Consider the following 25,375-nt stretch of genomic DNA (forward strand, 5'->3'; position numbering starts at 1 on the left):
GATATTATAGTATTTACCAGAAATTTCCTTTACAGCCACAGGCAGTACTTGCAAAAAAGTGTCAGACATCCTGGGCTGGGACCACAAAAGAGCAAGGCTAAAGATCAGGATGACTCTGATCATCTCAGGGATTTACCAAACCTGAACAAGTACGTCAGCAAAAACACAAACTAAACATCTGAAATGTTTTTATAAAAATACTAGCCACAATGAAGCCCGAGTAGTACCTTGTGCTCAGACAAAATAACCAGTTTAATTTACATAAAACAACTCAATTTTATGAAAATGGGAATTCACTTTCCATCCTGCTACTCCTAATCATTAGGATATCCCCCAAACAGTGCTTGGCACTTGAAGATAAGCCCCAGAACCCTCCAGCCTTCCTTGGCCCACTTCCTGAGCTGAGGTCCTGCAGGCAACACCATCTGCACCAACAGGGTCTGGTGAGGAAGCCACAAATGGGAAATGATGCTGAGCAAGAGCAAATCCACCAACACAGCAGCAGCAGGGATGGATCCCCAGCATTTATTAGGAACAGGAGTTTTGCTACTGAGTCAGTTCTGCAATTCACTGCTGGCAAAGCAGCCACTGAACATCTATTGGTGTGATAACAGAGCACAGCAGCACCTGCTCTCAGGTGTGACCAAAGCCTGCTGCCCAAACCCAGCCTGGCTGCTCTGAAGGCTGACAAAATGTGACAGCTCAGCCTGTGTGGGCAGCAGCGCCCCTGGACAGGTGCATGGCTCATTTTCCATCAATAACAGAGCCCTTGATTTCAAGCCCTGAGCAAGAATCACCCGAGCAGCCCCTTGGAAACGTGGGACTCGATGCTGCCTCTTCACACACTTCTTGCCAGCCAAAATGCAATCAGAAAGAGGAATAGGTTTGCTGTGTCTCTCCCCAGCTCATTAGGCTAATCAAACATTACCTACGCAAGCCTGGGATGAATTTGGGCCAACAAGGAAAGAGGTTTTGCCTGCCTTATTGTTCTACAGATTAGGCTTCCTGCTTTTCCTTTGAGGTATGACACTGTTTCCCAAAGAGCCTTTCTCTGCCCCATCACTTCTGGCTCCCAGGTTGCAGGCTCTTTATTCCCTTGTACAGTGTGCCACGTTTTCAGGGCTCACAATTGCTGCTGGTCCCACGGGAGCCCTTGTGCACATGACGGATGTAAAGCCACTTGTCACTGACGGCAGCACCTCCCAGCCCTGTCACTTGTCACCACTCAGACATTCCAGTGCCCACAGGATCCTGAAGGGATACCCTGATGGCTATGGGAAAAAAAAAATAAATAAAAGAGCCAGCACATAAACCAGAGGGCAATTCCAGTGTCTGGTCCAAAGGAGAAACACAATGTTCCAAAGTTCATCCCAGAACAATGGGCTGGAGGAACAAACGGCACCGAACTGTGGCCAAGGGGCACCCATTACACGAGTCAATTGTTTCCCTCCACCTGGAAGGGAAGGAGAAGATCCATCCAGACTGATTAGCATGTTAATGATCAAAGGAAAGTTTTAAAAGACTCTTTTATTGTGCAATGATTGCATTTACGTATTTCAGGGAAACAAACAAAATACGCCTCGGCGGCGGGCAGATTACCCAAGGAACCCACATTCCCAGCAGGATGGTTTATCCATTTCTCACTCCTCTTATGGCTTCTGAGGGAGCCTGAAGTAACATGTTCATCTTTCACTGGGCAAAATGAGACCCTCTGCTCTTCCTTCAACTGAACACAGCTATTCTGTGGCTTGATGCTGTCTAATGATCAGGAATTGGTTGGTTTCTTCCTCAGAAATTCCTTCCAGCTGCAGCATCCCAAAGATTGGCATCACACCTTTATGGGAGACTGGTTTGGTCCCTGCTTGGAGCAGGCATGAAAAGGGCAAGGCTGGGGTGTTACAGCAGGCAGTGCCATTTCATTAGGTGCCACTGGTTCCTCTGAGTCACTAATGAACCACAGTCCCCCCGGCAACATGCTCGGGTAATTATGGTGGAGGTGCTGTTTTTTTCAGATGAGTCATAAAACAGAGGTCTTAACCTTGTAATTAAAGATGCAATGGCACGTTTGGGGAAAGAAAAAAAAAAAAAAAGATAAAAAGTCAGGCGTTCACCCTACTACGTCCTGGCAAAAACCCAGCCCTGGTAATTTGTCTTCTCCCAACATAATGCTGTCCCACAGCACCAACCCAATTCAGACTTCCAAACAGCCTTGTTGGCGCCTTTGGAAAAGCTCTTCCATCCCCCACGGAAGGGGCACATTAACATCAGGAACCTGTGCCTGGCGTGCCCAGGAGGTAAAAGGTGATGGGTGTTTATACAAGCCCAGACACAGGCAGGGAGCCACAGGCGCAGCTGAAAGGTCAGGGATTAGCACAAGTGGAGGTGGGAAAGGTAAATTGGGGGCTACAGCATCTGTACCTCTGATGCACTACAGAATTCAACATTCACCTGACTTTTTCATACAATAATTTGGTTTGGAAGGGATTTCTAAAGGTTTATTCCACCTTCCCTGCCATGGGAAGGGATATCTGTAACTAGATAAGGCTGCTCAGCCATCCAGCCTGATGTTGAACATCTCCTGGGATGGGGCATCCACCAAATCTCTGGGCAACCTGCAAAAAATTTATTCTTTATGTCTAAACTAAACCTCTTTTCATTTATAACCATCACCCCTTGTCTTATCCCAAGAAGCTTTTCTAAAAAGTCTGTCCCCACCTTTCCTAAAGGCCCTCTTTAAGCAGTAAAATGTCGCAGTAAGTTTACCCTACAATCTTCTGTCCCAGCTTTGGATAAATTAGGAGGAAATGTCTTAAAATGTGTCCTCTAATACAGGTCACCTCTTTTCCAGTCTGAACAACCCCAAGTTCTGAACTGAGCAGAACAAACCAGACAGATCTCAGGGACAGCCCAATTAATCTCCTTACGCCCCAGTCCTTTTCTCCCCATATTCTCCCATCAGCATTCCTTATGCTGAGGGATGCTACCTAAGGACAAGGCCAGCTGGCTCCTGCTGAAGTGCAGGCTGAGGAGCAGCCAGAAAGACAAACACATCAGCGGCTCCACCTGCTCCCCTCTCCTGGCGCTTACAGGATTTCACATCCAAGGTCTCGGCTCCTCAGCCGCATTTTGCTGCGCTGGGTTTGGGCTGTGCAGAGCTGACAGCAAGGCTGAGCCTGCTCTGCTCCAGCAGCCACTGCCTGGCACACACACACCAACCTTGTATTTCCTCTCCCCACCTCACCTCCACTCCTGAAATTAAAAAGAGTTCAAGCAAGGGCCAGTTATGAAACACCGCAGTGATCGATGCAATTGCTGGGCTTAGGGAAGCCTGGGCAGGAGTACAAGTCTCCAAATTCATTAGGTATCAACATGGTAATGCTCCAGCACTTGCCTGAAATTGCAGAAGTGTTTCCATGAAGGATAAATTTTCCTCCAGCCTGTAAAGTGCAGGGGTTTCCCCTCGGCACACCCTCAGATCCACCAATCCCATGCCTCCCGTTCCTTCCACTCAGGTTTTCTTTCAAAGGCTCCAACAATTAAAGAAAAAAAAAATCCAAGCAAAGAAATTTCAGCAAGACAAATGCTTCTAGAGACAAAGCTGGAAAGCACTACCCCAAGGAGCAAAGATGGAGCACAACAACTCATTTCTGTGCCTCTGAGAGGTCTCAGAGAGGTCCTGCCTCTCTTCAGACTCCTTCTCACCCATCACCTCCAAGGACAACCAGACTCTCCAACTGTTCTCTCTATCCAAAGGCAGAACACGGTGCCACCTTCCACTGTCTGCCCAAAAGCACATGGTGCAGCTCTCTTTTGACAATTTAAGCCGTGCTCTTCTTTTCTAAACATTAATTTACTCCAGAAAATAACTTCCCACTGCCACCCCAACCTTATTCCCTGCAGGGATGCTTGTTAGATGAGACTAAATTGGAGAGGCACACGGTGTTACCACTTCTTTCCTTCCTCAAAATGAAAATTTCTGAGCTTTCTGAGCACTGAATTCAGACGTGAAGAGCTGAAGTGCTGCAAAAGAGAAAACAAAGCTGCTTTTTCCAGACTCAAGGATGCAGCTGAAGATTTCATGGCTAAGCCATTACCCTTTGAGCTGAGGCAACAGCAGCGACCCCAAGAGCCACCAAGGCAGAGGAATATGAGAGAATCACAGAATTATCTGAGCTGGAAGTTAAAAGACCATCCAAGACTCTGCCATGGGCAGGGACAGCTTCCACCAGACCTGGATATGACATTTATTTTTAACTGGCAGCAGAGTCAGGGTTGCTGTTGTTGTTTAAGGTGCTGGGATGGAACAGCTGATCTGCCATGGGAAGCACCAGACAAGAAGTGGGTATATTTCCTGATTTCTTACATTCTTATCATTTTTACATTTAACAACAAACCCCTGCCATGCCATCCTCCATTATTAAATTCCTGTGCACACTGCATCTCCAGCTAATAAACCCATTTTGACTCTCTTGTTTTAAAGTTAGCAATAAGTTCCCTTGAGCCTTGCAATACTGGAGGATTATGAATAAAAACACATTCTCGGGATACTTGGGTAACTCAATTACAATGTTCTGGTGCTGGCATCTTCCAAATAAACAGCCCTCTGAAGCACAAGCCTTATATTGAAGTGAAACACAGCTCTGCAAAAGCTTTCTACAAGTACTGCCACAGCCTGTGGCATTTATAGCTTTTTTTGGCTTAAATCTCTAAAAATTCTAGTGCCTTGATAGTTAATTGGAGTTTGTTTTGAGACAACACCCGTTTGAAAGAGGTACTGGGGAAGAACTTTTTTATTTACAGGTCCTTTAATATTGGCAGCTCTTGGGCTGTCTGTAAACATGACCAACTTGTACATCTGGAAAATTTAATTAGCCCAAAAGTTCTGATCAGAAAACATCATGTAGCTTCATTGTCCTTTACTCAGGGTATGCTCCAATACCCCAATTTCACAGAATGGTTTGGGCCAGAAGGGTCCTTAAAGACCATCCAGCTCCAACCCCATATTCCAACACCTTCCACCAGATCAGGTTCCTCCAACCCCATCCAACCTGGCCTCGGACACTTCCAGGGATGGGGCAGCCACAGCTTCTTCAAGAACCTCAATTTTTATCATTTTTGCTGGAGCTCTGAGGACATTTGTCAGACTCATCAGCACGTGCAATGTCCTGCCTCAAAGCTGATAAAGCAAAACATGTCAGCCTATGAGTGAGAAGTCACCACAAAAATCACTCATTTGTGCTGAAAAAGCCTTGAGACTTTGCCTATTTCCTCCCAGGAAGAATTAGCAATTATTGCATCATGCAGAACTGCCCAGTCAGATAACTGGGCAGAAATGGGATGGGTAACTGGAAAGAAATCCATTTCCCAGAAGACATGCAGGACTTGAGCTTTGCAGCAAGGTTCTGGCCACTTCCAGCTGACTCCAGGAGTTCACTGAATGCAAAATGAGGAATTTTACAGTTAAGTTGCACTCCCTCCAACTGATCCAGGGATAATTCCAGCTTGCACAAATTCATGGTCTCATCCAAGGCTTCAAGCTGGTGGAAGATGATGCAGCTTCCCCCATCCAAAGCTCCCCAGTCCTGCTGTTCAATATTAAACTCTTAATAAATTCTTATTCTTTGCTCTCTCCACCCCAACACCCAGGACAAAGAATTCCTGCACAAGAGATCTGGAAGTTGCATTCAGGTTCCTGCAATTTGGAGCAAGGACAGAGTCACAATTTATGTGCTTTAAATACCCAATAACCAAGTGGTTATTGGGTATTTAAAGCACATAAACTGTGACTCTGCTCCCCTTCTCCACCCAAAGTCAGCAGAAAGCAAGACTTCAGAGAAAAATCACACACAGAGGAAATAACACCTCAGGGAAAACCTGTAGGAGAGAAGGAATTTTTTAATTATGTGGGGCATTGACTGAAATGGAGTTTAAAAATCTCAGTGTGCAGCAAAAGCTCAACAGGAGGAGGATGAGGAAGCCTCCAGCTCCTCTGATAACACAAATGCATCACAACAGAACAGGACAGGAGCTTGTCAGCAGCAAATCTGATCACAGACGAGATGAACAGCTCCAAATATGTCAATATTACAGTTTTTCTCCAACACAGTTTCTCTTGTGCTCTTAAAACAAGAGATTCTGAGAATTTTCAAGAAGAACCAAGCAGCACAGGCTCTTGGTTGAGACATTCCCTGCAAATCATTTAAAACCACCCAAGTCAGCAAGAATTAATGGACAGCAGCAAGCAAAAAGCTATTCTGGCTGGAGTTGCCACTTCTCATTTCTATCTACACCTTCAGCAGCTGATTCCTTCCCACAGCTCCACCTAATTCAGCTGGAAAAGGCTGGTGAGAGCAAAGCTCCTGCTGGCACAGAAATTGGAATATGCCCCTGTGCTGCTGGGCTGGGCAATCACAACTGACAGACAGACAGGAGGACAAGAGCTGGAGATTTGACTTGTTTTTCTCCATGCCTAGAGAGGTGTGACCAAAAAAATAAAAGGAAAAGAATCACAGGAGTCAGGGCTTCCAAACTGATCACTGTAATTCAAGATCAGTGAGGGATGCTTGGAAAGGAAAGCAGAAAGGTAAATGGTGTCTGATGCTTCCCAAACACAGACCCCTCCCTAAAAAGCATGGACAAAGGCAAAGGAAAACATCAAAGACAAAATTCCAGAGGGGCAAAAAGACCTTTTGTAAGTGATCAAATGGGGAATATCCACCCTGGCAGTCCCAGGGAGTTTTTTCTTGAAGGGCTGAGTCAAGATCAACTAATGGAATCTTTTTAGGCACAGCTTTGCAGCCTGGCTGTCCTTTGTCAGTGCAGCCACACATCCATCCCCAGCCGAGCCTGAGGGGGATAACCCTCCCTGCCCAGGGCACAGCAGAGCCCCATCCCTGCCCAGCTCAGGGCCAGGGCTGCAGGGAAGGGCTCTGTAAGGACAGAGCCAGCTCCACAGGCCCCAGCTGGGATCCTGCTCCCTCCCCGTTCCACCCATCACACGCAGCAAAATATCCTCCCAACACAGCTCCCAAAAACACCAGGAGAAGAGCAAAGAGTGGGCAGTGCCCCGCAGGGAGAGGGCAGCTCCCCTCTGCCTGCATCTGCTGCCCCTCACCTTCCTCAGCTCATCCTCCTCCTCCTCCTCATGAGGCTAGGAGGAAAAACACAGCCCCTGAAGGGAAAAAAAGCCCCAGAACATCTGGAGATTTAACACAGAAGGGTGACTGGCATCACTGGGTAACAAAACAGGGATATTCCCTGCAGATTTTTAGCAAATGGGTTGATTAAAATATCACCTGCATGCAAATATCTACAAGAAATCAACTCAGGAGGTCCTGAAAACAGTGTAGGAAATAGCCATGCCCCAGAAAGATCTAAATCTACTCCAAAGCTCTTCACCCCAGTAAACTTTTGGAAGATGAAGTGCTGCTCAGAGCAAACACTGAGGAGGAAGGTGCTTTTAAGCAGCCCAAATCTGAAGGCAAATTATTGCTCCAGCCCAGAGACCCAGACCTGCAGGGACGCAGGCTTTGCCCTCCTGATGTATAAACACATCCTCTAGAAAACCTTACAGGAGAGAATGTTTCTGTTAAATCATTCTTTAGAACTCCCTTTATGTTTAAACTAAAGGAACCTGAATGCTCCTCCTGCCACAGGGGTGCATTGATGTGCTGCTTATTCCCCTATCCCCCTACCAGAAGTATCCCCAAAGGATTTTCACCATTTCTTTGTTTCCCAGAAGGGTTTCATTCCCCCAGATCCCTGTTTGTAGGACTCAGAACTCTGGATTATCTAAAGTAAACATCACACCCCTTGGAAATGTCCCATTTCTGTGATTTTTGGAGAACACAAAGCAGTCCTCTGACATTTCCAGGGCTATCCTGAGTCACTTGGATATAAAGTTTTGCTCCATGGATTTATCTAAACAGTGTCCTCCACCAGAGTGGGATGACATCCCAGGCAGCAAACACAACTCCATGCCTTTGAGGCTCAGCAGGCACTCAAGGTTCAAACCATGGATTATTTGCAAGGAGCTGGATATTCCTCTGAGGATGGAAATGGTGTGGGGAGGTTTTAAGTTATGCCACGGGGCACTGTGGTAAATGAAACCCCAGAACTCATTTTCACAGTGGCTGGCTGGGAAAAAATAAAGCATCATATTGAAGGGATAAAGCAGGAAGCATCCTCCTGCCTGCTCCCTGCCAGGCAAACACCCACCCACACACAGGCTCAGGGATCAGACGTGGCTGTTTTCAAATCAAAGCCTTTTCCTCACTGCATTGAACAATTCCCCTCCTCAGCTTCCTGCAGCTCACCCATGCAATAAAACCAGCTAATAAAGAGTCACTGGGTGCAGCAGTGACAGCTCCCAGCACCCCAAAAACAAAAAAGCTGTTTGGATTTAGCAGGAGCACCACGTTTTGTAGGTTGACTCATCACAATTTAGCCCACCCAAACAATTAATATCCGAGGCTGCCTCCCAGAGGTGAGCTGCAAGAGGAAGGCACCCTGCACATCCAGAGCCACGCAGGATATCTACTCCTCACCCACTGGATTTCTTGGCCAGCATTTCACAGGTGAGCAGGACAATTTCAGCAGCAAGGCACCAACAACATTTGGGATTTGGCTGTTGGACTATTCTGGCTATTCTCCCCCTTTTTAGTTTGGTTTTTTTGAGTTATTTTTACAGTTTTTTGGAGGTTTTGTTTTGCTGGACCCTCTAAAAAGCGATTTAACTCTCGCAAGGATTTCTTGCTTAAGCACTACATGGAGAGGAGAGACAGCAAAACACCTCCAGAGATGCCACAAGCTGGCAAAGGCCCAAGATCAGGCCAGTTGAGGCTCTTCAGTAGACTTTTCCTGAAACATTTAAATAATTTAGAAAGCATTAACTCTTACTGACAGCTTCTCAGGCAGCTCTTTCCCTTGCACGGCCCTATCAGAAGCCTCATCACTCTTAATCCAAAAGAAAAAGAGATATTGCAACAGCCCCAAACCTTAGTTAGGGTTGAAAATGGATTTTTAAAAGATGCCTGAGATCTTTTTCTCTGCTGAAATGCCTTCTTTGTACAGGCAGGTCTTCCAGAGGCCACCACCTGCCACTTATCTGCAGTGGCACTGTGTAAACCATGCAGAAATGGTTAAGAGACAGTCTGACAACATTTCACTGACTTGGGGCTATTCAGAGGGTGGAAGCTGCTCCCTGGAGGGGTTTAAATGTTTAAATACTGTAAAAATTAGGAGTAAACTGGTGGGAATAAGCCTTTCTTGGGGGTTAAGTGGAAGAGATGCTGCAGCCCCACCAGTGTCACTCTGGAACATCCCTCCCTCCTCCAGGATACCAGGGTCATGTTTTGGAACAAAGTGGATTTCTAGAAAGTTTTTTTCCCCCTGCTATCTTATCACCACCAGGAATGAAAACAGCTGCTGAAAAGGCAGCAGTGGCTGAGCCAAGCTTTAACAGCAAAGTTGTTCCTGCATCCCTCCCTACCACCATCCCCCAAAATCACTGGATGGAACAGATCTAAGCCACAGAAAACCAAAAGTCAGGCCAAACCTAAGGTCTGTACTGGAAACAGAAGCAGAGCACTGAACCCAGACACCTGATCACCCAACACATTTTCAGCTGTGCTTCTCATCAAGACTCAGAAAGAAAAATTTCCCTCTGCCACGAAAAGCAAGAAGAGCCCAAAAGGATCCCCAAATGGCCACAGAGCTGCACTCTGCAGCCTCAGAAACAGGGTCTGCAATTCCCACCAGCTTCAGCAGGACAACACCAATCACCCCATGCAGTTTGGGAGCCATAAAACAACATCAGTCACAACAACAACAACAACAACAACAACACAGGTGGGGGGAGAGGCAGCAGCACCAGATCCCATTTTCCAGTCCATCATCAATCCAAAATTAAAATGCCCCAGTCCAGTGATGAAATAACTGCAGACTGACAAGCTGGGAGATAATGTTACTCATTAGGATGTTGTTTATGGTTCCTCTACAAGGCTTCCACAGCTACAGCACCAGGGATGATGTTTGGGAGCATTTCAGACACACCACATACATGATTTTGTCTCCACTCAGCACTGCACTTCCCCCAAGTGAAACAGCTCTATGGAAAGCTCACTGACAGGCTGGGAGGATGTGTTGCCATTAATTAAGAGAAAAACCAGAACAGAGAAGCTCTCTTCAGTGCTCATCTCCCCATGCATACCTTGAAACTAAATTCAAACCCCGACAGCCAGCACTCTGGTTAATTTAAACGGAATTCAAAAGGCATTCTCCATCCTTAAACACTGAGACACCCAGCACAGGCAATAGATATCATCACCAAGCACAGCAAAGCCCATAGAAAATACATCAAGCACTGCCTTACTTTAGTGAATTAAATAATTCAAGAGCTGGCAGAGCTGCTTTTTCAGATTTCCTGACCAAATGCATCACCCAGCAACAGCAGTGCTTCAGCCTGGGAGGGGTTTTAAGACCACAACTTACCTGCACTACTTCTCCAAGAGCCACAGATGCCTCTGCTGCCCTCAGGGCTGCTCCCCCCAGCCAGCAGCACTTGTCCCCAAAGGCCACTCGCTCAGGTGGCCGAGGCAGAGCCGGCTCCTGCTTTTTCACTGGCTCCAACATGAATCCATCCAGAGCATCTTTGTCCCTCACTTCCAATTGGCGAGCGGCGGATGGGTGGAGTGAGAGCGCGACCCATTAGCTCCCAGATGGACACCTCCAGCCCAGCTCTGCCAAACCCACACCTGGGCAGCACCTCCGCACATGCCACCACTGCCCCAAACAAGGATTTGGGATGTCTCCTCCTGCAGCCACCCGGATCCCACCAGCTCTCAGAGCTGTTTGCCTCCAGGAGCAGAAATAGAGTAGTTAAAGCGACGCAGCGCGCCGGAGAGTTTTGCTGGATGCAGGATGGAGAAAGCTCCTGTGCCTCCTTAAAAAAGAAAAAAAGCTCTGTGCCAGCCAGAGCTGAAGTGAGAAGATGCTGTACCTTACAGAGAGAAGTACAGGGAAAGCCAGAGGATGAAAAAAAAGGAGGAGGGGGGGAGAAAAAACCTGCTGCTGAGAGGGAGATAGAGCAAATTCCTTAAAGATACAGCTGCCGTGCCTGCCGGGCTCTGCTGCTTCATCCAGCTCAGCTGCACGGCAGCAGCAGTGCAGGGGTTAATGCATGCATGCAGTGGAATGAGAAACAGGGCAGCAAGTCTGTGCTCCAGCAGCAAGTTGCAGAAATTAGAGCTCAAAGACCTCACCTCATCCGAGGGGACTTAAATCCCAGCGTGTGTGCCCAGCACTGGACCGTGAGGTGCCTAAAAAGCTTTGGAGGGAAAATGCCACATCCTCTCCTCCTGCTCCAGCCTGTTCTACACTGCTTCACTTTCCTTACAATTCCAGATTTCCAGCACAATAAGCCAAGTCTCCCCCAGAGACTTAAACCCCAGAGGAATGGTCTAAGCTGGCCAAACACACAACAACAAAAAACAACAACAACAAACCTCCCCAAAGCAACATCAACCCAGAAAAGACAGAACCCTAAAAGAATAAAACAGAAATAAACAGCAATTTATCCAAATGCTGGCAAGGCTGGGTCACTCCCCTACTACAGCAACTCTGACAATCCCTGTGAGTTCAGTAAAATAATTCCCAGTGATGATATTTACCAGAGCACGGCAAGGGGAGGCAGCACCCGGCTGGGGAAGGGGCATCCCTTTAGCAGCCACAAGCCCCCATCCCCAGGCCCTGCCCCAGGCTGGTTTCCTCTGCACAGAACCACAGGCAAAGCGTGTTTTTAAACACCTCCCACGCCTTTTCTCTGCTGAGACTGCTCAGCCAGTCTCCTCCATTTTTTTTTTTTTTCCCTTGCCATGCCACCTGACGAGCTTTTCCAGGTAAGGCACATCACAGACTGGCAATAAGATGCTAAGGAGGTAAAGCGTGGTTCAGAAAGTGGAAGAGACCCCTGGAGGTCTCCAGTCCCACTCCTTGCTCCACCTTTAAAGAGAAAACAGGGCAATACAATACCAGACATCTTCCCCAAAAAAAAGTTTTATAGGAAGTTGAGACTCCCATCCTTAGGATGAGCACTTACAGAGCTCAGCTCCTAAACCAGCAGCATTCACCAAGCTCCCCATATTACATTAAAGCAAGATTTGAACCAAGCTGGAATTTTTAAGGTAACTCCTCACAGTGAGACAAACCTGCACAGAGCATCTTCAAACCTTCCTGTATCCCCACACCTGATACCTTCACTAACAGTCCAGAGGATCCCTGACAGCATCACAACCCCAGAGGTGAACCGAGCCCGCTGAGCCTCCAGCAGGTATTTCAGGTTTCACGCAGTGCCGGATCCATTTCAGCAAGTGAACAAGCTCATGAAACAAAAGACTGGCTCAGATCAGTTTCTATTTTTAATTTTTTCCACGCTGAGGTTGTTTATCAGCTCTCCCAGAGCTGCTCCTTGGTGGAGATGCCAAACTGTGCGACCAGGACAGCATCACCACCACCACACCAATCATCCTCAAAGTCCCACCTGTGCTGCTCCCATCTCCAAACCCACCTCAAACCCCACCTGGGCTGCTCTGCTGCCCCGTCCCAACCCTTCCAAAGTCCCACCTGTGCTGCTCCCATCTCCAAACCCACCTCAAACCCCACCTGGGCTGCTCTGCTGCCCCGTCCCAACCCTTCCAAACCCTGGGCACGCACCATCCACCGGCCTGCTCCACCTCTGCTGCACCAAATGCTGCGGCCACGGGGCCAAATCCTGGGACGAGCCAGCACTGGCCCCAAACTGGCCATAGGGAGAGCGCAGGAAGGTGAGCCTGGGGTAGCAGAAGGACGCCGGCTCCATCAGCACAGAGAAGAGAGGAGAGCCAGGTACGAAGCAAACCGCGTCTCCCTTCGCCTCCTGCAGCGCGTACTGTTGGGACATGCAGTCTCAGAGCCTTCTCCCAGAGAAGTTCCTTTTTTTTCCCCCAAAGGATTTAGTGCAAAAATAATAAAAAAAAAAGAGTAATAAAAGAAAGCCCAAAGACGCTGGAGCAGCCCCGGTGCTGCTGTCAGAGCCCAGCAGAGCACACTGGCAAGGCAGCGTCTCCAGGCTGTATTTAAACGCCCCTCTCAGAAAGCAGAGATGCAGCACAGGAAGAGACAAATTCCAGCTCTGCGTCGGGCTGATAAGCCAGGTTTATAATATTCAAGAAGTATTGGCATTACTACAGTTCCTCCCCCCCCTCCCAACCTCCTCCCGCAACGAATATCTTGTGCAGGAGCTTGTTGTGCACAATAAGCAAAAAAAAAAAAAGGAAAAAAAAAAAGAGCCCAATCCCTAAAAAAAAAAAAAAGTAGAAAAATCAGCCTGTTCCGGTGGGAACAGCCAACACGTTGAATAAAACAAACACACGCGTGTTAAGCCCTGGGGACGCAATTAGGCTCGGAGCAGGGGGAAGAGGCGGTTAACTCCTGGAAAAGGAGATGGCAGAGGAAAAGGAGAATAAACCTGGTGCCTCACACCTCGTCCCGTGGGGTGGCGCATCCCAGGGGGGCACTGCAGGGTGCCAGCACCTGCCCCAGCAGCAGGAGGGGAGGAAGATCGCCTCATCCTCCTCCCAAGCTGCTCTGTCCTCCTAATTTCCACTCCTGAGCCCCTCTTGGTGGGTAACATCCAGCAACAACTCCACTGTACCCAGCAACAACTCCACCTCCACTGTTTGCCCACCTGAACACCTTGAGACAAAGGTTGTCCAGTTCTCAGCATTGACCAGCTGAGATCTTCTCTCCACCAGCTTCAGATCTTGGTTTTCCCCAGCACAGCCCCCATTCAGCACTGCTGGCATCCATCCCACTATGGCACAGCCCCACCAGCCTTCCTCTGCCACTTCCATCAGCTGGGGAACCCCAAAGAACATGTGGGGAAGGAAAGTCCTCACCAGCATAAAATGTAGCCCACTCCAATGCCTTGCTTTTCATGTTTTTCTCCCAGTGTTCTTGCACTTTCTCAGCAAATCTCAGAGGATTGGCACTACTCTGGCTTTGTTCCCTACCCAAATCTCAGCAGATTCCCTACCCAAGCTCAGAGCTCAGATCCTCCTTCAGCAGCAGAGGTAGAGTGAAGCTCCCAGTCCTGCTGGTTTTAATTGGGAGTCAGAGCCAGGGATGAATTTAGAAAGAGGGAGCAGAAGAAGCCATGGAGCAATGAGTGACAGCAAAGCCCTTTGATGGCACAGCCAGCACTGACAGATGCAGGAGCCCTCAGTGCTGTGCTCTGCAGAGAGCCTTTGTGGGGAGCCCAGCCCAGAGCAGAGCTAGGAAGTTGTATTTCCACTAAAAAAGAGGAATAAAAAACAAAACTTGATTTTCAGCATCACCAGGTCCCAGCTCAAACCGTGGAAGGAGCTGCTCTGCAAACTGCACAATCACACAGCACTGCTCAGGTTCAAGTAAGGATGAACTCTGAGGAACTGCCTTGGCATTCCCAGTTCAGATGGGAATAGCAAAGGCAGCTTGGATTTAACCTGTCCTAGATGTCTTGACAAGGATTTGCATATTTAGAGGGTAGATAACAGCTCCATGATGATGATGATGAGTTATTAAAGTTTCCCAGGCTTTGTTTCCTCCCAGGGCAATCCTACACAAGGAACCAGGACTTCTCCAGAATGGGTTCACATGAGGAGGAGGTAACTCAAGTGCCACCCAGCCTACTGAAACAGAAAGGTTCTGGGAATGCTGTGGCTTCCCAGAGACACCTCAATCACAGCACACTATTAAAATTACTGAAAAAAAAAAAAAAAACCAAACCAAAAAAGCAGCTTTCCCCAGTTAATGTGATTTAACACCTGTCCTTAAGCCTAAAGTACCTATGCAGAACATCAGCGCACAGCGCAGTTGTGCCAGGACAGAATTGGAGGTTTTAGTCTTATTCAGACAAATTGAACAGCACCAGGCTAAGTCTGATAATTCTGGATTAAATTCCAACTCTGAAGCTAAAATCTGACCCTAACTCTTACCTCAGCTCCCTTCTGCTGAAATATCCAACTTCTCACTGACACTTTCCTTTAAGCCAGCGCAGAAAACTTCCCTTGCGGATCCCTTCCCTTTGAAACCCAAGACATCTTTGTTTTCACACTGACTCAACACAAAAATAAAGCTTGTTTTAATAAATGTTTACAGCCTCAAATGATTTACTACAGCTTTACTAGAAGTCAAGCCACTCTGAGCTTACACACAGATATCTTATGCCACCGGGTGGGTCAAGCGAGGGCTCCACTCAAAAAAACCCCAACCCTTCCTTTTTATCTGCATTTATTTAAACAAGCTGAAGCATTCAAACTGCCAAGGAACAACAGGAGAGCCGGAGGGGAACTTCCTCTGCGGTCCATCATTCTTAGGGAGCACCAACTGTACAAAAGCCACAGATATTTCAAAACTGGAGGGCTCTGGCTGAGATGGATTAGCCAACAAATCCCGATTATAGCCGGGAAGCGGCGACGCGCGGCTCGCAGGGGGTGGCAATCACTGAGGTTGCTGTGCAGACAGGACTCCAAGTGTTGCCTCGCTGTTCCAGCCTCCCAAAAAACCCCAAAAAAGCAGCCACAAACCCAAGAGCAGTAAGCCAGGTGAGGCACAGCTGGGTTTACTCAGTCCTGGCTCAAGCGGTTTATCCCGTGCTGCAGCACTTGAGGAGCAGGAACTTGGCAGAGGAGGGACAAGGCTGTGCTCACACCTAGAGACAGTCCAGGAAAAATCCTGCAAACACTGAAATAACTTGGGGGAAAGGGGGAAATTCCCTTGGATTCTCCACGTGCAAATCCACACAGAGAAGCTGTGGCTGCCCCTGGATCCCTGCAAGTGCCCAAGGCCAGGTTGGACAGGGCTTGGAGCAACCTGGGACAGTGGAAGGTGTCCCTGACCATGGCAGGGGTGGAATGTGATGTATTTTAAGGTCCAAAACCCAAACCTTCCCATTATTTTCTATTCCTGCAGGACAGCCAAAACCTTCCCACGATTTTTGACTCCTGCAGGACAGCCCAAACCTTCCAGTGATTTTCTATTCCCACACGACAGCCCAAACGATTCCACGATTTTCTATTCCTGCAGGACAGTCCAAGCCTTTCCATGATTTTCTATTCCTGCAGGACAGCCCAAACCATTCCACGATTTTCTATTCCTGCAGGACAGCCCAAGCCTTTCCATGATTTTCTATTCCTGCAGGACAGCCCAAGCCTTTCCATGATTTTCTATTCCTGCAGGACAGCCCAAACCTTTCTATGATTTTCTATTCCTGCAGGACAGCCCAAACCTTTCTATGATTTTCTATTCCTGCAGGACAGCCCAAACCTTCCCAATACTTTCTATTCCTGTAGGACAGCCCAAACTTTCCCAATACTTTCTATTCCTGTAGGACAGCCCAAACTTTCCCAATACTTTCTATTCCTGTAGGACAGCCCAAACCTTTCTATGATTTTCTATTCCTGCAGGACAGCCCAAACCTTTCCATGATTTTCTATTCCTGCAGGACACCCCAAACCTTTCCATGATTTTCTATTCCTGCAGGACAACCCAAACCTCTCCATGATTTTCTATTCCTGCAGGACAGCCCAAACCATCCCCTGATTTTCTACTCCTGCAGGACACCCAAACCTCTCCATGATATTCTATTCCTGCAGGACACCCAAATCTCCATGATTTTCTACTCCTGCAGGCACCCAAACCAGTCCCCATAATCCAACACGGTCCGTAAAGCACACGGCTAAGGCAGAACATCAGCTCTAAATGAAAACTTTGCCATTAAACCGGAGCGGGGAAGGCTCCGGAGGCACAGACCCTCCCGGAACACCGATCCTCACCAGAGGTGCGGGGACAGCACGGGTGACAAAGCTGCTGTGCCACCTACAGTCACTTGTGGTCCAGCACAGAGTCCCGGCAGCGGTCCCTGTCACTTCAGCCGGTGTCACCCAGCGCTGCCGCGGCCATGCCGGTGAAGGAAGCGCTTCCTCTGCAGGGCAGCGGGGAGACACCGCAAAAATAACTCTGAAACTTCACCCCAAATCACACAGCGCATTTAAACCCCTCCTCCCCCCGCATTTTAGATTAACTCCTTGCTGGGGGCCTTCCCCAGCGCGCACAACTGTCCCAACTTTTCGCATTAAAGTTTCGCTTTTTCTACTTATTTTCTCCCCCTCCTTTTTATTGCGGTTTTTACACCAACACCAAGTCAGGCAACCTCATCCGCTCGGCAGAGCTGAGCAGCACCCGGTGCCCTCCGCCCCATGCTGGGTGCAAAGAAGGCAAAGTGAAAACGGGGCATAAAACACCCCAAGAACAGCCAGACCCCAACTTTCCATCGCTCCTTTTCCCCTCTGTGTCCTCCTGTCCCACCGCATCCCCGGCGCTGGAACATCCCGCTCTGCACAAGCAGCTCAACTTCAGGAGTGTCACCAACAGAAAAAATAAAAAATAAAAAACAAAGCAAAGGGAAGATTTTTTACCCCCATCCCAAGAGGGAAAACCAGAACACATCCCCCTCTCCAAGCCCACCGCATCCCGCCGCGACCCCCTGCGCTGTGCAACAAGCAAAATCCGGGGTGGCAAGCGGGGGTGGCAGGGGGACAGCCGGGTCCCCCCGGTCCCCCAGAGCCCCTCGGAGCCCTGAAGCCCCTCAGACCCCTGTCCCTCACCGCAGGGCTGGAGGTGGAAGAGCCGCCGGGCTGCCATGGCCGCGCCGCTCATCCCGTCCGCACCATCGCCGCGCCTTCGCCTTCCCCGCCGCCGACGGGGGAGGGGGGGGCAGAACTTCTTTATTTATTTTCCCCCGCCGAAAATAAATAAATAATGAAGGAAAAAAAAAAAAGAGAGAGAGAGAGAGACAACTGGGTTTTCACCCCCCCCCCACCCCTGCACGCGCGCCAATTAAAAAAAAATAAATAAATAAAATAATAATAAAAAAAAAATGAAGCTGGAGAAAGTCCCGAGCGAGGAGCGCGGCTGGGAGGGGAAGGGACAGGCGGTGTCACAGGCGGCCGGGTCCTAAAGCCCGCCCGCGGCCCCGGCGGGGACAGCGACACCGCAAAGGCAGATCCTGCCCGCAGACCCCTCCTCGAGAAGCCTACGGAATTTTTTATATAATATATTGCGTTGGAAGGACCTCAATGATCATCCACTTCCAGCCCTGGCCATGCAGGGACAATTTCCACCAGCCCAGGTTGTTCCAAGCCCTGTCCAACCTGGCCTTGGGCACTTCCAGGGATCCACAGCTCCTCTGGGTACCCTGTGCCAGGGCCTCACCATCCTCTTATTGAAAAAAATCCTTCCTAATATTAATTCATATCTATATGGACACGTATCCTTCGGGTTAAAATCATTCCCTCCCCTTGTTTCAGAGCAATGGGCCCTGGATTGAGGCTCTTCCTTTCAAAGAAAAATTAATTCTTCAGGTTAAGGCCACCATCCCTTGTTCCAGTGCAACAGGCCTTGGACTGAGGTTCTTCCCTTCAATGAAAAATTAAATCTTAATTTTTCAGGTTAAAACCACCCCACCTTGTTTCAAAACAATGGGCCCTGCATTGAGGCTCTTCCTTTCAATGAAAAAATAAGTCTTTCATTCCCCTCTTGTTCCAGCACAACAGGCCCTGGATTGAGGCTCTTCCCTTCAATGAAAAATTAAATCGTAATTTTTCAGGTAAAACCATCTCCCTTGTTCCAACACAACAGGCCCTGGATTGAGGCTCTTCCTTTCAATGCAAAATGAAATCTGTATTCACTTTTCCAGGGATGCAGGCTGCTGGAGGCATTAGCAGGGGAGATGATGTTCATAACTTCAGAGCAAGGGAAAAGCACAGCTCTGACAAATTTTGCTTCTCCCATCAGAGCTGCTCATGGACACCGTGGGGTCCCATCATCCACACTGGTTTTCTCTGGCACTTCAAAATTCCTCTGAAGTAACCTGGCACAGAAATTTTTGAGTCCAAACCAACCAGCTGGGGGTCAAAATAAATCCCTGGGGCACAGCACAGCAAGGGAGCCTGAGGTTCTTTACCAAACCAAGCAGCAACAACGAAATTTTAAAAGCAGGGGCAGAAAAAAGCAACCTGCAGCCTTTGCTGTAGGAAAAAAAAGGCACATTTAAGTTCTTACACCATGAAAATTGGACTGGGACTGTTTTGTTTCTCCATTTCTTGATTTTTATTTCCTCCTGAAGGGTCTCAGCTGATCCAGCTACAGCAATTTGGGAATCCTGGAATGGTTTGGGTGGGAAGGGTCCTTAAGGACCATCCAGTCCCACCCCACCTGACATGGGCAGGGACATTTTCCACTATCCCAGGTTGCTCCAAGCCCTGTCCAGCCTGGCCTTGGACACTTCCAGGGATCCAGGGGCAGCCACAAAATTCGGATATTTGGAAATGAGGGGTGAAGAAAGTTTAAAGAAATCTTATTGACATCTTGGCTTTTGATTGCTACAGATCTTGGTGTGGAGGCAGCATACCCTGAGTGAACCTTCACCATCCTCTAAACCAACAAACCACATCCAAGGAAAAAAAAATCCCAAATCACCCAGGAAAGCATTTGACATCATTTGAACAGAGGTGGGAAACTCTCTGTCAAAAGTTGAAGGTTAAAGCTATTACTCCAACATTATTCTCATACTAAATCCAAAACACAACGCTTTAAATCAACTCTATCCCAGCCAAAACCAGGACATCACCAAAAAGAGGAAAAAAAGTGGGGGGATTTGGTTGTAATCCAAATAATTTAATCCAATTTAATTTATGTTGGCTTGGAGGATGCATTTATTGAGGAAGTGAATGTTTGAGTGGTTTAGCTGTACATGTTTATATACAACATTTAACTCTGTGCCCACACTGAGCACGTGGCAGCTGCACCAGGTGAGAGGGAGCCCAGTGTGCCCAGGGGTCACCTTGCAGCTCCTCCTGAAGAGGATAACTAGGAATGACATGACAGCATCCAGGGACAACTTCCCAGAGCTAGAAGTCTCCTCCAGGAGTTTTGAGATCCCTTCCACTCCTGCATCCTTTGGGCTCTGAGCTCATGGCAGAAAACTTGACCCTGGTATTAACTCCCCTTTAATGCACCAAACCATATTTCCCATTATGATAAATTATCATTAAAGCAGTGCCTGTCCCATGGTAGAAATCTTAGCCCTCCACCAGTGACATTTTCTGGAGGGTATCAGCTTATCTGCCACCATGCCAGGCACCAGAGGGGACATCAGATACTGCAGTGTCTGGCTCTCTCTGCTCTATCCCTGCTCTCCAAACCTGATCTCTGCAGACATTCTGCCCTGTCACAGCCAAGCACAGCCACCCAGGGACAGCTGGATCCAAGGAGCAGCAGTTCCACCCTTCCCCAAGCCCATCAGCTGCTGAGGAGCCTCATCCCAACATTCCCCTCCAGCAGGTTCTTAACTTTATGCACAAAGCCAACCTCCCTCCCAGGCAGAAGTTCATTTTCCTCCCCTATTGACTGACTGGTTGGCATTAAGCAGCTCTTTGTAGCCAGGCTGGTTTGTGGCTGGAAACCAGCGGGAAGTGGATTTTTGCTTCACAACCAGATCATACAGGACCTGCTTGCCTGGTCCAGCAGGATCAGCCAAGTATCCCAGCAGAAGATACTTGGGTTCCCTCCAAGGCAGGGACAGATGCCAGGTGTATTTGCTTTTTAGCAGGATGCTTTTCCAAGACTCTGATTGATTTTTTTTTAATATTTGTTTTTCCTTTCTGATGGCCTCACATTGGAGGCTGCAAGAGCCTGGACACAGAAAGTAACACTAGGTGGACCCAAGCATTGCAGAGAAACCCTTATCCCATCCTCACGAAGCAGCTCTGGGATTCCCAAGCTGTGACACAGCCAAGACTTGAAACAAAAGCAAAGAAATTGCTTAGGAGATCCAAATTAAAAATGTAGGTACCACCATGGCTGAAGTCTGGGTTGTTTTATTCTGTTTGCATCATGAACTCCTTAAATCCCACCTCACCTCCTGCTCTTTGAGGGAAACCTGAGTTCTCTTCCCAGCCCCTGCTGCACATCCTGCTCGTGCCATCACCTGCAGGACACTGCAATAAAAAAGCACAGCAGAGGGAGCAGCGACCTGCTGGGAGCTCCAGGTAACTCCTGCCTTGGCATTTGGGATGGGTTTAAGTGTTTATCCCACCACTGATCCCTTCAGCCCTCTCTGATTCCACCCCTGGAGCTGAATCCCTCAGGAGCAGCTCTGGGGATCCCATTTCAGGCTGCTCTGGGGAGACCCAGGCTGGTTTGAGGCACCAGGTTTGCTTTCAGGAATCCAAGAAATTAAATTTAGAAGCCAAAGGAGCCAGTGACCTGAATTTTGAGGAGGTTTTGAGACTTTGAGGTGAGTTTAGCAACTGCCATCTTCTTTTTGGCACAAATAAATATTACACTGAGCAGCATTAGCTCACCCAGGTGAAAGGGAGCACATCAAGCCCTCCTTGAAGAGTCAAATATTTTAAGGTTGCCCCCACCTGAGAAACTCATCTAAGTAAGAGAGAGAAGACCCCAAAACAACTCCAGCAAAAGGCACAACAGTCCCTTCAGCACAAGGGGGATTAGGGGAGTGCAGGAGGCAGCTGCACAAGCAGCAGACCCAGAAATCTGAAGCTTTAAGGTAGAGGCAATATTCTGCTGCTCCTTGCTCATGTTCCCAATCAGAAGGTAAAGAAAAAAGAAAAGAGAAGAAACAATCAGCTATATTTGATTAAAATGTACAGAAACACTCACTCCTTTGTCTCCCTCCTGTACAATCTTTTTCCCTAGCAAGGGAAGGAGCCCAGGGAGGGCAGAGCTGGTGCTCAACCAAGAGCTGCTGGGAAGGTCAGGCTCCTTGAGCTGCAGATTGCACCCAGATGGTGATTTCCTCCTGGCACTGGCAGGAGCTGGGGAAGGCAGCCAGGCTCCAGCAGGCTGTGCCAGAGCTGGAGGCAGAAACTCCCTGGCCAAAGCCATGCCAACATGCAGATCTCATTAGGCCAGAGCCTGCAGCCAGCTCGTGCTGCCCCCGGCTAGAGCAGGGAGATGAGAGCAGGGCTGGGAGCTCAGACATCACCACTGTGCTCACTGCACAGGCTTTGCCCCTCCTCATGGCCTGAAATGTTGATTTGTAAAGATCTCCCACCTCCAGGAGGTGTTTAGGGAGACAAAAAGGGAGCAGCTCCCACCTGGGTGCCACCTCCCTGGGAAGGAGCCACAGAACTGCAGCTTGGAGAGGATCATGGAGTCATGGAATGGTTTGGGTTGGAAAGGACCTTAAAGCCCACCCAGTTCCACCCCCTGCCATGGCAGGGACACCTTCCACTGTCCCAGGGTGCTCCAAGCCCCGTCCAGCCTGGCCTTGGGCACTGCCAGGGATCCAGGGGCAGCCACAGCTTCTCACCCTCCCAGGGAACAATTCCTTCCCAATATCCCACCTAACCCTGCCCAGAGAGGGAATTGGGGTAAAAGTGAGAAAAATCCTGACTTGAGACCACAGAATGATGAAATGGTTTGGGAAGGGACCTTAAAGCCCATCCAGTGCCACCCCTGCCGTGGCAGGGACACCTCCCACTGTCCCAGGTGGCTCCAAGCCCTGTCCAGCCTGGGCTGGGACACTTACAGGGACCAAGGGGCAGCCACAGCTTCTCTGAGCACCCTGTGCCAGGGCTCAGCACCCTCACAGGGAACAATTCCTGCCCAGTATCTCACCTAACCCTGCCCTCTGGCAGTGGGAACCATTCCCTGTGTCCTGTCCCTCCATGCCTTGTCCCCAGTCCCTCTCCAGCTCTCCTGGAGCCCCTTCAGGCCCTGCAAGGGGCTCTGAGCTCTCCTTGGATCCTTCTCCTCTCCAGGTGAGCACCCCCAGCTCTCCCAGCCTGGCTCCAGCCCCTGGAGCAGCACCATGGCCTCCTCTGGATTTTCTCCAGCAGCTCCAGGTCCTTCTGATGCTGTGAGAGAGAGGAGCAGCAGCAGATGGATGTGGTTTCTCTCACAGCCACAGGCTCCTGAGCACTGCCAGTCCACCCAAAACTTTGAACCAGAAATAATTTTGGTCAATTTTGGTATAAAGGAAAAAGTTATTTCCCAAGGAGTGTAGGATTGAAACGCACCTCCCAAGCAGCAGCTCCAGCCCTACTCTGGCCCCTCAGCACCTGGGTGTCTGTTTTGCCTCCTGCAGCAATCAGAGATCTCTCCATGGAGCTTCCCAGAGCACATCCCCATTCCTGGCTGGCCAACAGCAGGATTTGGGGTCTCTGTGTCACACAGGGGCTGTCGCACCCTGCAGAGAGCCCAGGCTGTGTCTCCCTGCTGCCAGAGACCCAACACCTCCTTACAGGACACAGCAAACCCTGGTAAGGCATATCTGTGGAATGGAATATGGAATATCCTGAGCTGGAACGGACCCACAGGATCATCCAGGCCAGCTCCTGGCCCTGCACAGACACCCCAACAATCCCACCCTTGTCCAAACCCTCCTGGAGCTCTGGCAGCCTCGGGGCTGTGCCCATTCCCTGGGGAGTTGGGCACTGCCAGCACCCTCTGGATAAGGAACCTTTCCCTGATTTCCAACCTCAACCAGCTCCAGCCATTCCCTGGGTGCTGTCCCTGCCACAGAAACCAGAGCTGCCCCCCCTGTCCAGCACTGAGGCTCAGCCATGCCACTGGAGCTACTGAAGAAGAGGGGGACATTCAGCAGAAGATGCTTTTCCACTGCTCTGCTTTCTTTGTGGGGAAAATCTTGGGAAAATCCTACCCTTCAAATGATGTTCCAGCTACACAAAGAGTCCTGCTGCCTAATGAGCACATCTTGGGCAGAGATAAACACAATAGATTTGCACGGAGCCACAGCTGAATAGCTGACTTCAGCCTTAGTTTAGCCTCAGAGCATTAAGAGATTGTTGATTCCAGTGGAGAACACACTTGCCAGCCTTTTTTTTTTGTGTGTGTAGAGCAGAATTTAAAGTTAAAAACCCTCAGTGACTCCAGGCACTGACAACCTCAGCCCCTCTCAGGCCGTCAGTGACCACTCAATGTGAATATTTTCACTTCTGCTGGAGGCAACGTGCTGGTGATAAGGAATTCAGCATGGTGGTTATTTATTTTCAGAACTCTAATGGATTTAGTAATAAACTCTGCTCCTTGCCCAAGACTCAGCTGAACATGTTCTGAAGCCCAAAGCCCAGAGCAGCAGCTCCAGATGATGTCATGTGAGAGTGCAATAAAGAATTACACAACAAAAGCAGCAGATAAAAAACAGGGACAATCAGCAGCTTCTCAAGATGTAATGAGGAATAAACTCCAGCCATGCAGAGCCCCTTGACTAATTATTCCAGTTAAATCACACATATCCACAGGCAAAAATATTTACCTGAAACCTTCATGATGAGGAAGAGGAGGGCACCAGGCAGCAGTGCAGCTTCACACCAGGCAAAGACACACAGGAAGCAGCAGAAACAAAAACAAGCCTAATGAAGATCATTTTCCAGGCAAAAAAAGAGCAGATTTTAACTGACTCAGCAGCAGGTTCATGAGGACTTACAGCACAGAGAAGTTGTGAGCAACTGGAAGAGCTTCCAGACAAGCTAAACTCCCACTTTTAACACAAAAATGGATCAGATTCTGGGATGTGTTTGTGAAGATTCTTCACACTTGGGCATGGTGACTTTCATCTCACTGAGCACATACAATTGCTGGCAGCAGACTCATAAGAACAGAAAAGAAAAATAATAATAATAATTAAAAGCCCCTCAAGTTCCACAAACAGCTTCAAAGCCCAGCAGGGTTTTCCTCACTGCTAAAGGGGATTCAGAGTTCATTGTGCTCATGGAGCTCAAGTTGGGCTGCAGGAAAAACCTCCTTGAGGTGCCACCCTCCCCAGCAGTGGGACAGAGGGGGTGAGGGGCAGGGATGCACAGAGCACCCCAATAAAACCATCACAGGTTCACAACTGGAGCTTCCACATACCAGCCTGGACCAGGATGGGATATTTGGTGAGAGGATGTGGCAGAAGAGGCATTTCAAGGGATGTGGCAAGCACAGGTACCAGCAAAGGGCTGGGTGACAGAAATGGGGGCAGCAGCTCCTGGCAGAGAAGGACAATTCACCATGTTCTCCACCACCTCTCCTTGTGGAGGAGAATTCACCATGTTCTCCACCACCTCTCCTTGTGGAGGAGAATTCACCATGTCCTCCACCACCTCCCCTTGAGGAGGAGAATTCACCATGTCCTCCACCACCTCCCCTTGAGGAGGAGAATTCACCGTGTCCTCCACCACCTCCCCATATGGAGAAGGAGAATTCACCACGTTCTCCACCACCTCCCCCTGTGGAGAAGGAGAATTCACCGTGTTCTCCACCACCTCCC

The 25,375-nt window shown here is 48.9% G+C and overlaps 1 protein-coding gene across 7 annotated transcripts in view; it reads right to left on the minus strand.

Annotated features, from left to right (window-relative positions):
* SLC4A11 (solute carrier family 4 member 11) overlaps positions 1–24,407 on the minus strand; it is a 105,050-nt gene extending 80,643 nt beyond the window's left edge. The window contains exon 1 of one of the 7 annotated variants that reach the window (XM_064712035.1): positions 24,380–24,407. In XM_064712035.1, the coding sequence (XP_064568105.1) occupies positions 24,380–24,392 (13 nt within the window). In that variant the 5' untranslated portion in view covers positions 24,393–24,407. Of the gene's footprint in view, positions 1–10,491; positions 10,999–11,261; positions 11,280–11,669; positions 11,759–12,711; positions 13,090–17,681; positions 17,797–24,379 lie in introns of those variants that run through there. The other 6 variants (XM_064712034.1, XM_064712032.1, XM_064712033.1 and 3 more) reach the window with 6 other exon arrangements.
* Between the last annotated feature and the right edge of the window lie 968 nt (positions 24,408–25,375).

This window comes from Zonotrichia leucophrys, chromosome 4, assembly GCF_028769735.1.
Source record: "Zonotrichia leucophrys gambelii isolate GWCS_2022_RI chromosome 4, RI_Zleu_2.0, whole genome shotgun sequence".
NCBI classification, from domain to species: Eukaryota; Metazoa; Chordata; class Aves; order Passeriformes; family Passerellidae; genus Zonotrichia; species Zonotrichia leucophrys.